The sequence below is a fragment of the Tasmannia lanceolata genome, unplaced genomic scaffold (assembly GCF_043159265.1).
Source record: "Tasmannia lanceolata isolate RefF3 unplaced genomic scaffold, GAP_Taslan_0.1 ptg000037l, whole genome shotgun sequence".
In the NCBI taxonomy this organism is placed as follows: domain Eukaryota; kingdom Viridiplantae; phylum Streptophyta; class Magnoliopsida; order Canellales; family Winteraceae; genus Tasmannia; species Tasmannia lanceolata.
In genome coordinates this window covers 9,570,723-9,583,493 of record NW_027518714.1, presented here as the reverse complement: position 1 = coordinate 9,583,493, position 12,771 = coordinate 9,570,723, and the positions used below count along the sequence as shown (strand labels likewise).

The window sequence follows — 12,771 nt, the reverse complement described above, 5'->3', positions numbered from 1 at the left end:
GCTCTGACGTGACCCGTACGGGAAGGGTCAAATTTCAAACAGGTCACTAATTACTGACCAAGACCCCATAAATTACGGGCGGGCCGGGTGGACCCAAGGGTCTGGGTCACTTTTTGTGAGGTCTACCAAATATCACTGAGGGGAAAGATGTCAGAATTTGTTTCCCGCCTAAGTGGTGGAATTCTGATTTTGCTCTGGTATGTATGAAATTTTTATTACATTTTTAAATTATTTTATTTTTTATTTTTTTTCATTTTGTTTCCATGAGGATCAGAATAGGATGCCGATACCCATTACCGGTTCCTTTCCACCCCGTCTCATTTCCGCTCTTAATTTCATAATTCCTTTCATTTGTTTGAACCATAATATCCCATCCGAATGGCGCTGAATCGGAATAGGATGCCGATTCCAGAGGACTTAATAAATCTAAGGATGGAACAATTAGCTTCATTTCTGGGCCACAAAAGATATACCACAAGATCTATCGAGTGGACGGTTCAGATCAATTGAGAGGGCGCGACCTCATTGTATTACGATGAGGGCACGCCTTACTAATAAAAGCAAGCATTTGATTGCCCTAGGGTTTTGCAAGCCCTAAAACGACGCATTTTGTCTCCACTCTCTCCTCCTCCCGTTTTTTGCCTGCAGAGATGAAGGTACTCGCTGCGTATTTGCTCGCTCATCTTGGCGGAAACTCACATCCTTCCTCTGGAGACATCAAAAAGATCCTCGGATCGGGTAAATCTAGGGTTCCATCTTCACTTTTCAAGATTTCAGCTTCTCTGGGGTTTTACTTTTATTTAGGGTTTGCTATTTCTTTTGTTTCGATATGTAGTGGGAGCCGAAGCAGAAGATGATATGATCGAGCTTCTACTTTCCGAAGTCAAAGGGAAAGACATCAACGAGCTTGTCGCTGCTGGATTGGAGAAACTAGCCTCAGTTCCGGCTGGCGGCGGAGGTGGCGTGCCGGTGACTGCTGCCGCTGGTGGCGGCGGAGCAGCGGCCGCTGCTCCTGCTGCTGCGGAGCCAAAGAAAGAGGAGAAGGTCGAAGAAAAGGAGGAATCTGATGATGTATTGCTTCTTAGAACCGAAACTTCTTCATGTTTCATGTTTGTTTCTTCCTAATGTGTTAGCCTCTTCGATTTATGCTGATCTTCTTCTTTTTTTTGTGTGTGCAGGATATGGGATTTAGTTTGTTTGATTGAGAGGTTCCATCTTTTTTCGTAGGTACGGCGTATAGCAGTATCTAGATATTGGTAGTTTGGAAGCTTCAGTTAGTTGTAGTTTGGTTTTGTGATTTGAACTGCTTGGGATTAGTGATGAGTCGCTTTTGTCTACTGCTTTGTCTTTCATATGATTCAATACAATTGTTAGCGTTCTGTTTTTATTCATTCGGTCCAAATTTGCTGGATAATCCGTTAATTTACAATAACTATAAGATTCTGAAGTTGTGCATTTGAATTTTGGTAGTAATGGTGCCATTGGCTGTGCTATTGTACTTTAATGCATATGCACTGCTTTCATTACGTCATGACTGTATTGTATGTGTTTTTTGAGTGATGCTGGAGGCTGCCACTCCCTCCAGTGACCCTGGCAATGCATCAATGAGGCTTCTGGTTGTCTAACAGCCTTATGGCCAGAGTCGGTCATGGAATGACAGGAGGCATGAGGCTGGAAAATGGCCTCCTGGTTCCCTGGTTAGGGGCACTGTGTTCAAAGTCTTGGTTTTGCCCATGACGTGAGGAGATTGAGTTGGTTGTGGAGCTGGGTGAGTGCAACTGTTCTCAATTATTTGGTCACAATAGTTTTAGAGTTGCTATGGTGATTAGAGACCAGTGTTGATAGTACAATGGACACTGAACTGGTTTCATAGGTTTTGTAAAGTTGCTTTGCCGTAGTTTGGGACGTTCATTTTAACTGATTGTGGCATCACATAATTAGAAGACAGGTCCAATTGCCTGTGCCAAGCTTACTGTGTTTGTTAGTCGTGTGTCAGCAGTGAGGAGATTGTTATGGATGACAAGGCGGAAAGGAAATGATAAATGGAACTATGGAAGTTTGATGTGATCTAACCATCACCTGGGCGGTTAGATTTATTTTTTCTATTGGACTATTGGACATGTGACATTTACTTTTTAAGTAGTATATTGTTTGATTTATTAGCATTTTATTTATCATAGGTGTGAGAATTGTCCACACTAGCCTACTACTCATCTTACATTTTTCCGTTGCCTTCTTTTTAAAATTCATCTTTTATACCCTTTTAGTCCCGGCCCACTTATTTCGTATTTCTTATTTCCTAAACCTCTTAAAACTCACTGAAAATCTTTTAATTCCTTTTCTTTTAACATATTGGCCAGACATAGGTGTACGGTGTCAAAATGAAGCCCCCCCATGCACCACCACCACCCCAATCTTCCTCTCCTTTTTCTCTCCTCTCAACTTATCTCCCTTGGTTTCCCCATCTATATCTCATTCTTGCCACCCCCTCTCCCCATCTTTCTCGCTTCTTACATCCTTTCTCCCGCTTCTCTACTTCTCTCATCGCTTTCTTTATAGTCTGTATCTTTTCCCTCCTCTCTCTTTCCTTCTTCATCCTTTCCAATTGGGATTATAAACTGCTCCCCTTTCTACTCTTATCTTTCTCCTTTCTTGGTCTTCTTCGCTTTCTTGATCCTGATTCCCTTTTCTTGAGTACGTTTCTTTCTTCCTTTTCTCCTTTATCTTGGTTGAGATTAGCCTCATATCTTTCTACTCTAGCATCTCTCACCTCTCTTGGAGAGCACTTGGACTGGGATGATGCCTGAGGCTTGGTACTCCTTCCTATGTATGGATTTATTATTTCTTTTCCTATTAGCTCGCCCACATTTCTCTTTAATTTTTTCTCAACCTCAACTCTAATCACTCCAATTTTATTTCCCCTACTTATACCGTGAGCCTGCCAAGAGGCTTGGCAACAGAGTGCACAAGCCACTTTGGATCAACACTGACTTGTTGGCTGACATCAGACATGTCGTTAGCCCTAGGACTGCATTATTTACCCTTCTGCTGCCTTCTTTGAGCCTCACAAATCACAATTGTGTTTGAAGTCCTATTTCTTTGACCAGCCATTCCATTTAGCCATATATATTCACACCTTGATTTCCCTACACTTCTTTGAACCCTAGTTTTGTCATTTTTTTTGCAGATATCAGATAAATGACTGGAATCCTAGTTGGGCATTGAAGCCTCTCTCGACTAATGGGCATGGTGCCATGTCATTCTTTCAAATAAATGACTGGAATCCAAAGTTTCAATCTGTAAGATAGACTGAAAGTTGTAGCCGCATCACATGCAAGTTCTCTAAATTTCCAGTACTAGCTTAATTTACGAGTTTGGTCCTGTGAATCGTGTGCCTTGTTTCACAGGGTGTGCATCTCTCTGTCTAACGTCAGACTGAAGGAAGAATTCTCTGTTTGGGGAAATGCATTATTAGGAGCCAACATCATAGTCTCGTTTCAATTTGCATAAACCTTCAGCGCAGAACGCATGTATTTGCATCTCCATCTAGTCTAGGTGTTTATACAGACTCTCTCTCTCTCTCAACATCTCCAGCAAGCCCTCATGTTATTATCTTTCATCCATGGTCTGTTATAGGTTTTTACTTTTAGGGCAGGTGAAATTGCCTGCCCCTCTTCCATAGTCCATTTGCTAGGTAGTTCATTTTGTGTAGATTTTTCTTATTTCTCGAGTACCTTCACAGCCACTATGATGTTTTGTGTCAACGTCTTTTATGGGTCACTTGTTTTGGCCTTTCCGCTGATTGTTGCACTTACCCTAGATGTACACCTGTAATCTTTTATCTTAATAATAATTGTTATCTTTCTTCAAAAACTAAACTGATTGTTGCACTAGAACGAGTAGTTCATATTTGGAAGTTGGAACCTTTGGCTTTCCGGCGTATCTGCAGAAAATTATACGCCCAGGGGGGAAATTGCCAGGAATTTCAGTCTTAAACAGTTCTATGATAGATGAGGATGCCGTGGGAATGCTATATTTGTAGAAACGACATCGAATATTGAAAGTTTCAGGCGTTATTTTGGTTCAATGAGAACTGGTATCCTAAGAGAGGAATTATTTTGGGTTAATTTTAGGTTCTTTATTTTCTGCAAGTCCGACCCACTAGAGGAATTAGATGGCGTTTGGCTCAAACTCAGCATAAAATTAATCGTGCCCCCAAAAATCTTCTGTGCTGGGTGATCCTAACCATTCATTCATATTGAAGGGTATAGCATGTAGGGATTAAAAATAAAGATGAGATGATTGCCATAATACACACTTGCTTAATATGGCCGACCTGAGCATGCAGATGACATGGTTTGGTTGAATTGGTTCCATTCACTACTTAAACCATTCAATCGTACAGTGGGGCTAACCTATTTGCATGATCTAAGCCATTCCATTGTTGGTTCCCTATGGTAGGGCATAGGCCGTGTGACAAAAATCTCTTCCTTACCCTTTGTGACATAATTTCTCAGAAAGTTAATGAGGAAGAAAAAAAATTCCAAGGAGTTGCAATTTTATTAGAAGACAATGAGACGTTTTGATTTCGAACAAAAAATTCTTGATAAATGGGTCAGCAAAACACTGTGCAGCTCGTTTTGAAGGAAAATATTTCCTATTTTATTTTGGGAAATGATATCGGCGCTCCACTGTTCTGACAGTGACGCTCAAGTTTCTTGTCTTTTAGTATTTAAAAGGACTTGTGAAGTTGAGAGAGCTTTTTGGGAACTGTAATAACCTTTTGACAGCCCTTTAAATGACAGGAAACTTAGCGTGAATATCAAAACATTAGAGCGCTGATATCATTTCCATTTACTTTTTCTAAATTGGGTTGGAAATTTTGCAGTGGCTCACTTTTTCAGGAGAGAAGTGCAGGCTCTGTCTTATTCTTGTAATTCATTTGAGGTGGCTGTTCTCTCGTGAAATGGTGAACCGCGAAATGTCTCTCTGCGAAAATGCTTAGCAATTCTCTTTTCTAAGTACCCAAACTGCCCGTAGGGTAAAAATGAAGTATTGTCGTCTACCTTTATCTAGAGCTTTTGTCCGAAGTTATTTTCAGGTTATGTCAGCTTGATGTTGAGGCGCTGTATATGAAGTCTCTTGAATCTGTCGGGTGAGAGAAAGGCCACCTAGCAGCAAATTTTGTCTTATTGATGTGATGTGGCAGTTCTCTCCTGAAAAAGTGAGCCGTGAACTGGTTTTTGGACTCAAAATCAATTCTGACTTCTGGTTGAATCTAATAATCAGTTCTGGACTCAAAATCAATTCTTAAAATCCAAAACCCAACAGGGTCAAAACACAATTTTGAATCCACTCCATGATCCCACGCATCAAAGCTAGACAATGCTAGTATTCCAACAAGAGCGTATAGATCAAACCATCAATAAACTAAGGAAAATGATTCTCACCGAGAATTAGACTGATGGGAGAGACCAAAAATCATTGATGTGTTTTCTAAAAACAAGGAAGATTTGAATGTCGCTTGTGATGTGGTGGAAATAACCGATTTCTTCGGTTTCCTGGTTGGCTGTAAAACGGATTTTAAGAATTGATTCGAACTTAAGAATTTCGGTATAACAGACGGGCCCACATGCAGGGAGCGTTGGGAGTGGCAGTCCCGTTCTGCCGTCATCCTTGAGCGTCCTGCTACCACTCTTCTTATTCAATATAATATTCTTTTTTGGTTATGGTTCCCTTATTCAATATTAGTTGCCTTCTTCATTTCCCTCTTCCTGACCGTTAATCCCTCTTGGAGGCCTTGCAGGTACCTTTTTTAAAAAAAAATCTATTCTTCCTTTTCCTTTTCACGATCCGTAGAGATCTTCTTAGGTTTTGTTCTGATTCGGCATCGACATTACTATTTATTGTGCATTCTGGGTTAGCTTTCTTTTGTAGATCTACTCTATATTTTATTCTTCCCAAGGGTTTTCTTTCTTATATCGATTTCTGGCATTTACTGTTTTCTTCTCGTATTGGAAGTTGTAAATTGAAGTAGAATGGATGATGGAGCACTTGCAATTAATCTGATTCATATTCCCTTTTTAATTTTTTTTAATCCGACAATTCAAACCAAATTTATGTGTATTTCCTGATTCTTTGTTGTTAATGCATAAGAACAGACGGATTTTTTTTTTTTCATTGATTCCTTGTGGGGCAATCTCTGGCCCTGTTGTAAATTTTCTTCCCATCTCAATAAATTTTTGTGTGGGGCAATCACTCCCCTTGGTGAAAATTTTCTTACCAATTCAATAAATTTTATGTAAGAAAAGCGAAAAAGAGAATAGATGGTATCATCTGATACATGTTTACACTAGGAAATATGCTACCTTGCGTTCTTGATCTATGGGAGTCTGATATGTATCGTGTTTCTTATACATAAGCCCATGTCTGTTGCAACCTTCCTCTAAAGACATAGTTTGGGACTAGTGGATTGCCGTTCCATTATTTGGGTTGTCACATTTCCAATTCTTGCTAAAGCTTAAAGGCGTTTGGATTCGCACTCTCTATTTGTGGAATAAGGAAGCTATAGACTTAATAAAATGTAATGTGAGATGAAATCGCTTCTTTGGATGCCTGATAGGTAAGCTTTTTCCTCGCCATGATAAGGATAGGACAGGGGATTTGTTGCCAAGGATGAACATTTTGCTTTTAGAGGTTGAGGCCAAGTAGGGTTGCAGGCTTCTCCAATAAATTTGGGTTGATGGACCACCCTTCATAATGATGGATGAAACTTTTGTTGGTTGCATCAAGACCCTTAGTAATTTTTATTCGCGGAGTCAGCCTTAGTGATCCGACGGTACCAATTGAGGGTCTTTTCTCAACGAATAAAAGCTCCCTTGGCATAACAGGGTGATCTTCTCCAAGATTTTACTTTGACACGTCAATGCCTGGCTCTTCACCACCTGGGGCTGTTGTATCTTCTAAGGGTTTTCTTTATAAAAAGAAGATATCAATAAACTTCTATAGTCACATAGGATTCAACTAATACCTTGGTCGTCTGATATTATTGAGGAATAGAAATCATTGTTATCAATGGATTTTTTTTGAATGATAAGAAGGTATGATACCTAAATACTGATACAAATATGGACACGTGAACAAAGATATGGCTCCGCATTTTCCAAAACTCTTGGGCATGAATCCAGAGACTGGATTCCCACATTGCATATCATGCGATGAGCCATAGGGCTTATCAACGGATTTCTTGTGATTATTTCTAGTATGGAATACTTCAATCATTCACTTTGGTATCTTCTTGATAAAAAACGACGATATATTTCTCCATTGATCAAGAATACATATAATTTTTCTTGAATCATTGAGGGTTTTTCTGTTCTTTTTCTTTTTTCATTTTATAGTGATTTGAGAGATTAGTTGGAAATTCCCACCCTTGGACAGGGTGGAAATTCCCACCCTTTTTTCATTTTATAGTGATTTGAGAGATTAGTTAGAAATTCCCTGCCCGAGGGGGAGGGTGTTCTGTGTTAAGTGGCTGCTGGCACTCAACACGTATTCTGTTCTACTCCCCTGCTCGAGGTAGAGGGGATTGTGCGTGTTAAGTGGCTTCTGCCACCTAACCCACCCCCCCCCCCCCTCCACCCCCAAAAAAAAATAAAAAATAAAAAAAAATAAAAAAAAATCCATCTTAGATGTGGGCCCTTCAGGCCCATATTGTAATTGCAAGGGGGCATGGCTCTGTCCCATTAGGATCTGATTTACCAAGGCGTTCTGTATATGGTTACTGTAACTGCAGTTTACATGTGTGGCATGACTCTGTCCCCTTTCTGCATTCCACTTACATTATTAATAAAATCGTTATTCTATAAAAAAGGACCTGTTATTTTCCTCTAATAAAAGTATGTTGCTGTCAGATGAAGCTCCTTTTTTGCTATTTATTTATTTTCCTAGTTGTCATGATCTGATAATTTTTTTCTTCATTTGCCTCCTTACAGCGATGAATGAGCATTTGGGAAGCCAGGCTGGAGTGCCTGGAGCCTTGTTTAACCCACATCCTAACTCATTGGGTAATGCATTCTATGGCCCTGGATCGGGGATAATCCGAGGTGGGCTGGGTGCATATGGGGAGAGAATTTTGGGATCAGGCTCGGAATATGTGCAAAGTAATGTATGTACCTCTATGAACACCTTTTAAGTTCTAACCCATAAAAAGAAAAATAATACAAGAATTTAACAGGACACTAGACCCACCCTATGCAGGAACAGATATACAATATGTGTATTTTGAATGGTTTTCAGCGATTATTTTCAATGGATATATGGATATAAAGCTATATCCCCCTTCTTTGTACAGATAAGCAGGTATTTCTCGGATCCTCAATGCTATTTTCAAGTGAATGACCAGTATGTGCTGAACAAGTTGAAGGTGATCTTATTTCCATTCTTTTACAGGGTAAGTAATTTCTCAGATGTAATTAATTTCTTATGGGTTGGCTCCTTTTAGTTCTTAAAAACTAGTGATTCTCACAGTTTATATTCCTTACGTCAAGGGACATTGGACAAGGATAACTGAGCTAGTCGGAGGCAGGGTCTCCTACAAACCTCCAATTTACGATATAAATGCTCCGGATTTGTATATTCCATTCACGGCTTTTGCCACCTATGTGGTTCTCGCTGGCTTCTCGTTGGGTCTTCTTGGAAAGTGAGACATTCATTGCCAAGCTTTAAGTTTTCTCTTGAAATTAGCATTTGCCGTTATCTCAGTTGTCCATTGTTGTCATGCAGATTTAGCCCTGAAGCATTGAGCCTGCAGTTCATGAAGGGGCTTCTTGGATGGTTTTTGCAGGTTTTACTGCTTAAAGTAACAATATGTTCATTAGGGAGTGGAGATGCACCAGTATTGGACATCATCGCCTACGCCGGGTATGCATTTACAGGCATCTCTCTTGCCGTTTTGGCGAGGATATCTTGGAGTTACATGTACTACTTTCTCATGCCATGGCTGTGTATGTGCATGGGAGTGTTCATGATCAAGACTATGAAGAGAGTTTTGTTCATGGAAGTGCGGAATTACGAACAGCACTCGAGTAGGAATCACTATCTTCTGCTTTTCATGGTTGGGTGGCAGTTCCCTTTGTTTTTCTGGCTTTGCAATGTTGGATCATGAATTTTCTTGGTGCCCCGTTAAAACCAAGGATGCCCAGGAGAATATTCTTTTTATTATTCTTTTGTCACACAGGCACACAATATTGCATATTGCAAGAGAGTGAAATGTTTTGCGGTAATTTCTTGTTGCAAACATAAAACCTAAGAAAAAATTATTGCATATTGCGAGAGAGTGAAATGTTTCGAGGATACCCATTTAGAAAAAGGGAGAAATTATAAGCACTAATTCCTAGCAAATGAAACAGGAACTTGGAGAGTTTGGAAAGGTGGAAAATGCATAAAACATTTTTTCATTCATATATAAGTTACAACAATGACTGGAATTCAGAGTCTCACATTCATTGATCTCAAACAAGAACATGAAGATGTGCTTGTGTTCCCCTCTCACTTTCCAGGCACAAAATTGGTGGCAAAGGCCCAAGCATTGTTATTAACAGGATCAGCAAGGTGGTCAGACAGGTTCTCCAATGGGCCTTTGCCAGTCACAATGGCTTGAACAAAGAATCCAAACATGGAGAACATAGCCAATCTTCCATTCTTAATCTCCTTCACCTTCAACTCTGCAAATGCCTCTGGATCGTCGGCCAGCCCCAGAGGGTCGAAGCTACCACCGGGGTAGAGGGGGTCCACCACTTCACCAAGTGGCCCACCAGCAATGCGGTAGCCCTCAACGGCACCCATCAAGGTGACTTGACAAGCCCAGATAGCCAAAATGCTTTGTGCATGCACCAAGCTGGGGTTGCCCAAGTAGTCCAATCCACCCTCGCTAAAGATTTGTGCACCTGCCTTGAACCATACTGCCTCACCGAATTTGACACCGTTGCGAGAGAGTAGCTCGGGGAAGACACACCCAAGAGCTCCTAGCATGGCCCATCTGCAGTGGATGACCTCGAGCTCACGGTTCTTGGCGAAGGTCTCGGGGTCGGCAGAGAGACCCGCGGTGTCCCAGCCATAGTCGCCGGGGAATTCGCCAGTGAGGTAGGAAGGGGCCTCACCAGAGAAAGGTCCCAAGTACTTTACTCGGTCCGGGCCATACCAAGGACTGCCAGAGACACTCTTGGGCTTGGCTCCAGTTTTACGCATGCTTACCCTGCCTTCACCCATCAACTCAGAGGCGGATGGGGAGAGCTTGAGTGCCTTTCCGGCCAGCGATGGAGAGGAGAGGGCCATTGTAGCCATGTCTTCTCTGTTTTCAGTTTCTTAGCTAGGAAAGGAAGAGAAGGATTTTTTTGGTAAGGTTAGGCTATTCAAGCTTCTAAGTGAGTGAAAGAGAACTGTTTGTGGTTTGCTTAAATAGTGTAGACAAGGGGTGATAGAAGGAAATGGTCCTTATCCGTGGAAATATAGACAACTCTCTTTGTATTGGTTGATGTGATTTTGATATGTGGCACCCCCTTCTCCACCACACACAAACATCATCACGTACGAATAAGAAGATCATTTGTGAGCCACCAATCCATCTGTATAGGATTGGGTGTGTGGTTGAACAGTAAGTGCCTTCTAACCAATAAGAGCAGGCTACTGGATTATCCTACAGCATTCGTTTGTATTTGAAGAAATTAAAGATTTCTTCAATATTAGCCATCTTATATGTGGTCTGCTCTTGAAGGGGCCCCTTTTACAAATATCTCTACTTTGACAGTTTGACATATCCTCTACCTGTTCTGTCAATGCTCTGTAAATAAAATATGACGTCTATTGGTGTTGGGCTCATCCGGCCGTCACAGTAGGCCGAAGAAATGGTACCTGTTTGTAAATCTATAATGTAAATACGGGTATTTTTTTCATCTGGTGGATGGTCTTAACTTCAAATAATGCATTCTCGTTTTCAAAGTGTTTCCATAAAAAAAATTTATTAGTGATTTTTAGGTTGCATATATTATCCAAAGAAGAAGAAGGGCAAAAATGTTGGTGAAAACCACTTGTTCAATTATCCTAACTATTTAGTTGTGGAGTGAGGGGGTTAAAATAAAAAATAGAAAAAATAGAGGGAAAACAAGAACGGAGAATCAATAGAAAATCTTATGAGAAGAGCATTGAGAAATTTTTTAAGAAACTCATTAGAAATGTTTAGGAAGCGATAGAGAAACATGAATGGAAAACACATAATAAACATAAGAGAAACACAAAATATGTGCTTTTGTAGAGGGAAATGATTTCAACACAAATATGTTTTGAAACATGACGCTCATGTTTCTTGTCTCTTATATTTAAAGAACTGTAAAAGGGTTTTTACGGTCCCCAAAAAGCACTTACGTGACAGTTAAATGATAAAAGACAAGATACATGAGTGCATGTATCAAAACATAGTTGTGCTGAAATCATGTCCCTTTTTAGATTAGGAATGTGTTAATTTCAAATTTTTACATGCATTTATACATATATACATATGTTTATGATTTTTTCATAATTTTGATTTAAATAGAGTCATACATAGGCCTTAATTTGCATTCCACAATTTTTTTCCGTGTGATTTCTTCGAAACGTTTTCCGTGCATACCACACATTTCACATACATTTTTCACGTGTTTCCCATATGTTTCTCACCCATTTCACACATGTTTCCTCAATTTTTTTTTAGATTTCAGAAATGATTTTGAAATGTGTTTCTAGAAAAATGAGTTTCCCCTCCACACAAGGCATTTTCGGCAACTATGGTACGTACAAAACGCATGTTCTATATAATCTAAAAAAGTTGTGAATGTTCCTTTGCGCCATTTGTGCAGCTTTGCGCTCATGCTCCTTCTCCCAAACATAACATCGCAACGTTGAAAGCTTTAAAATCTCCGCTTTGTTTTCAACGGGGTCATCATCTAGCTTCCTAATCACTAGGCCTAAGGCAGGGTGAAGCTCCGTCGGTATAATGTCACATGCATCATCTTCTTCTACTCCCTCGTTGGCATCTTCTTCTCCTACCTTAGATGTAGCTAACGGCTCGTCATCCATGAAAATTTGGAATGCATCGAGTTCCTCTTTGGGGTTCAACAAAATTTCAATGCTTATAGGCTGATGAACCCGTAGCTTAATTTATTGATTAGATCCCGCGGGCCAGGCTTTATCTCCTTCTCTAATGGCAAAGGGTCGAAGTCCTCTATCATGGTGTACCATATGCAGCTTGCACAATGGTGGATCCATCTGAATGATGTGGGTAATGATCCCACAATGCCTTCAACAGTCCTTGATTATCATTGTCATCACATCACCCCATGCCTTGCCATATTTGTCCACTGCATTGCATGATGCTAGTTTCAACTCATCTCTCTCCGTTTCTCTCTCTCTCTCTCTCTCTCTCATCCAAGATATAACATTAAAAGTTACTATTGTCAAGAAAAAAAAAATGAAGGGTAAGGTGCAGTGGTGGTGGATCTATTTTCTAATATTTTATTTTCTCTAATATTTTATAAAAAAGTGACCGCCGTGAATATAAAATATTAAAGCTCCACTATATGTATAACACCACAGACCCTTTCAATGTTTAGTACGTTTTGCCATTTAATTTGTTCGGCCCAATTGTATTCAGGTGCAGTTTGTATCTAAACTACGGTATATAGGGTGTGTTTGGCGTACCGTTTGAAATAGCGTTTAAAACTCCGTTTTGCAAAACAG

At 40.2% G+C, this 12,771-nt stretch overlaps 3 protein-coding genes across 3 annotated transcripts; 2 read left to right on the top strand and 1 right to left on the bottom strand.

Moving 5' to 3' along the window:
• Positions 1–574: 574 nt before the first annotated feature.
• Positions 575–1,389, top strand: LOC143862173 (large ribosomal subunit protein P2y-like). Its single transcript, XM_077373172.1, has 3 exons — positions 575–738; positions 836–1,071; positions 1,179–1,389. Exons 1-3 carry the CDS (start codon positions 651–653, stop codon positions 1,203–1,205), a joined length of 351 nt encoding a protein of 116 aa, XP_077229287.1. The 5' UTR covers positions 575–650; the 3' UTR covers positions 1,206–1,389.
• Positions 1,390–5,714: 4,325 nt separating this feature from the next.
• On the top strand, positions 5,715–10,771 carry LOC143860329 (uncharacterized). Its single transcript, XM_077370917.1, has 5 exons — positions 5,715–5,806; positions 7,995–8,167; positions 8,354–8,452; positions 8,550–8,701; positions 8,785–10,771. Exons 2-5 carry the CDS (start codon positions 7,997–7,999, stop codon positions 9,164–9,166), a joined length of 804 nt encoding a protein of 267 aa, XP_077227032.1. The 5' UTR covers positions 5,715–5,806; positions 7,995–7,996; the 3' UTR covers positions 9,167–10,771.
• Positions 9,431–10,451, bottom strand: LOC143860330 (chlorophyll a-b binding protein, chloroplastic). The gene has a single exon (XM_077370918.1). The coding sequence runs from the start codon at positions 10,342–10,344 to the stop codon at positions 9,550–9,552; it is 795 nt and encodes a 264-aa protein (XP_077227033.1). The 5' UTR covers positions 10,345–10,451; the 3' UTR covers positions 9,431–9,549.
• Positions 10,772–12,771: the final 2,000 nt, after the last annotated feature.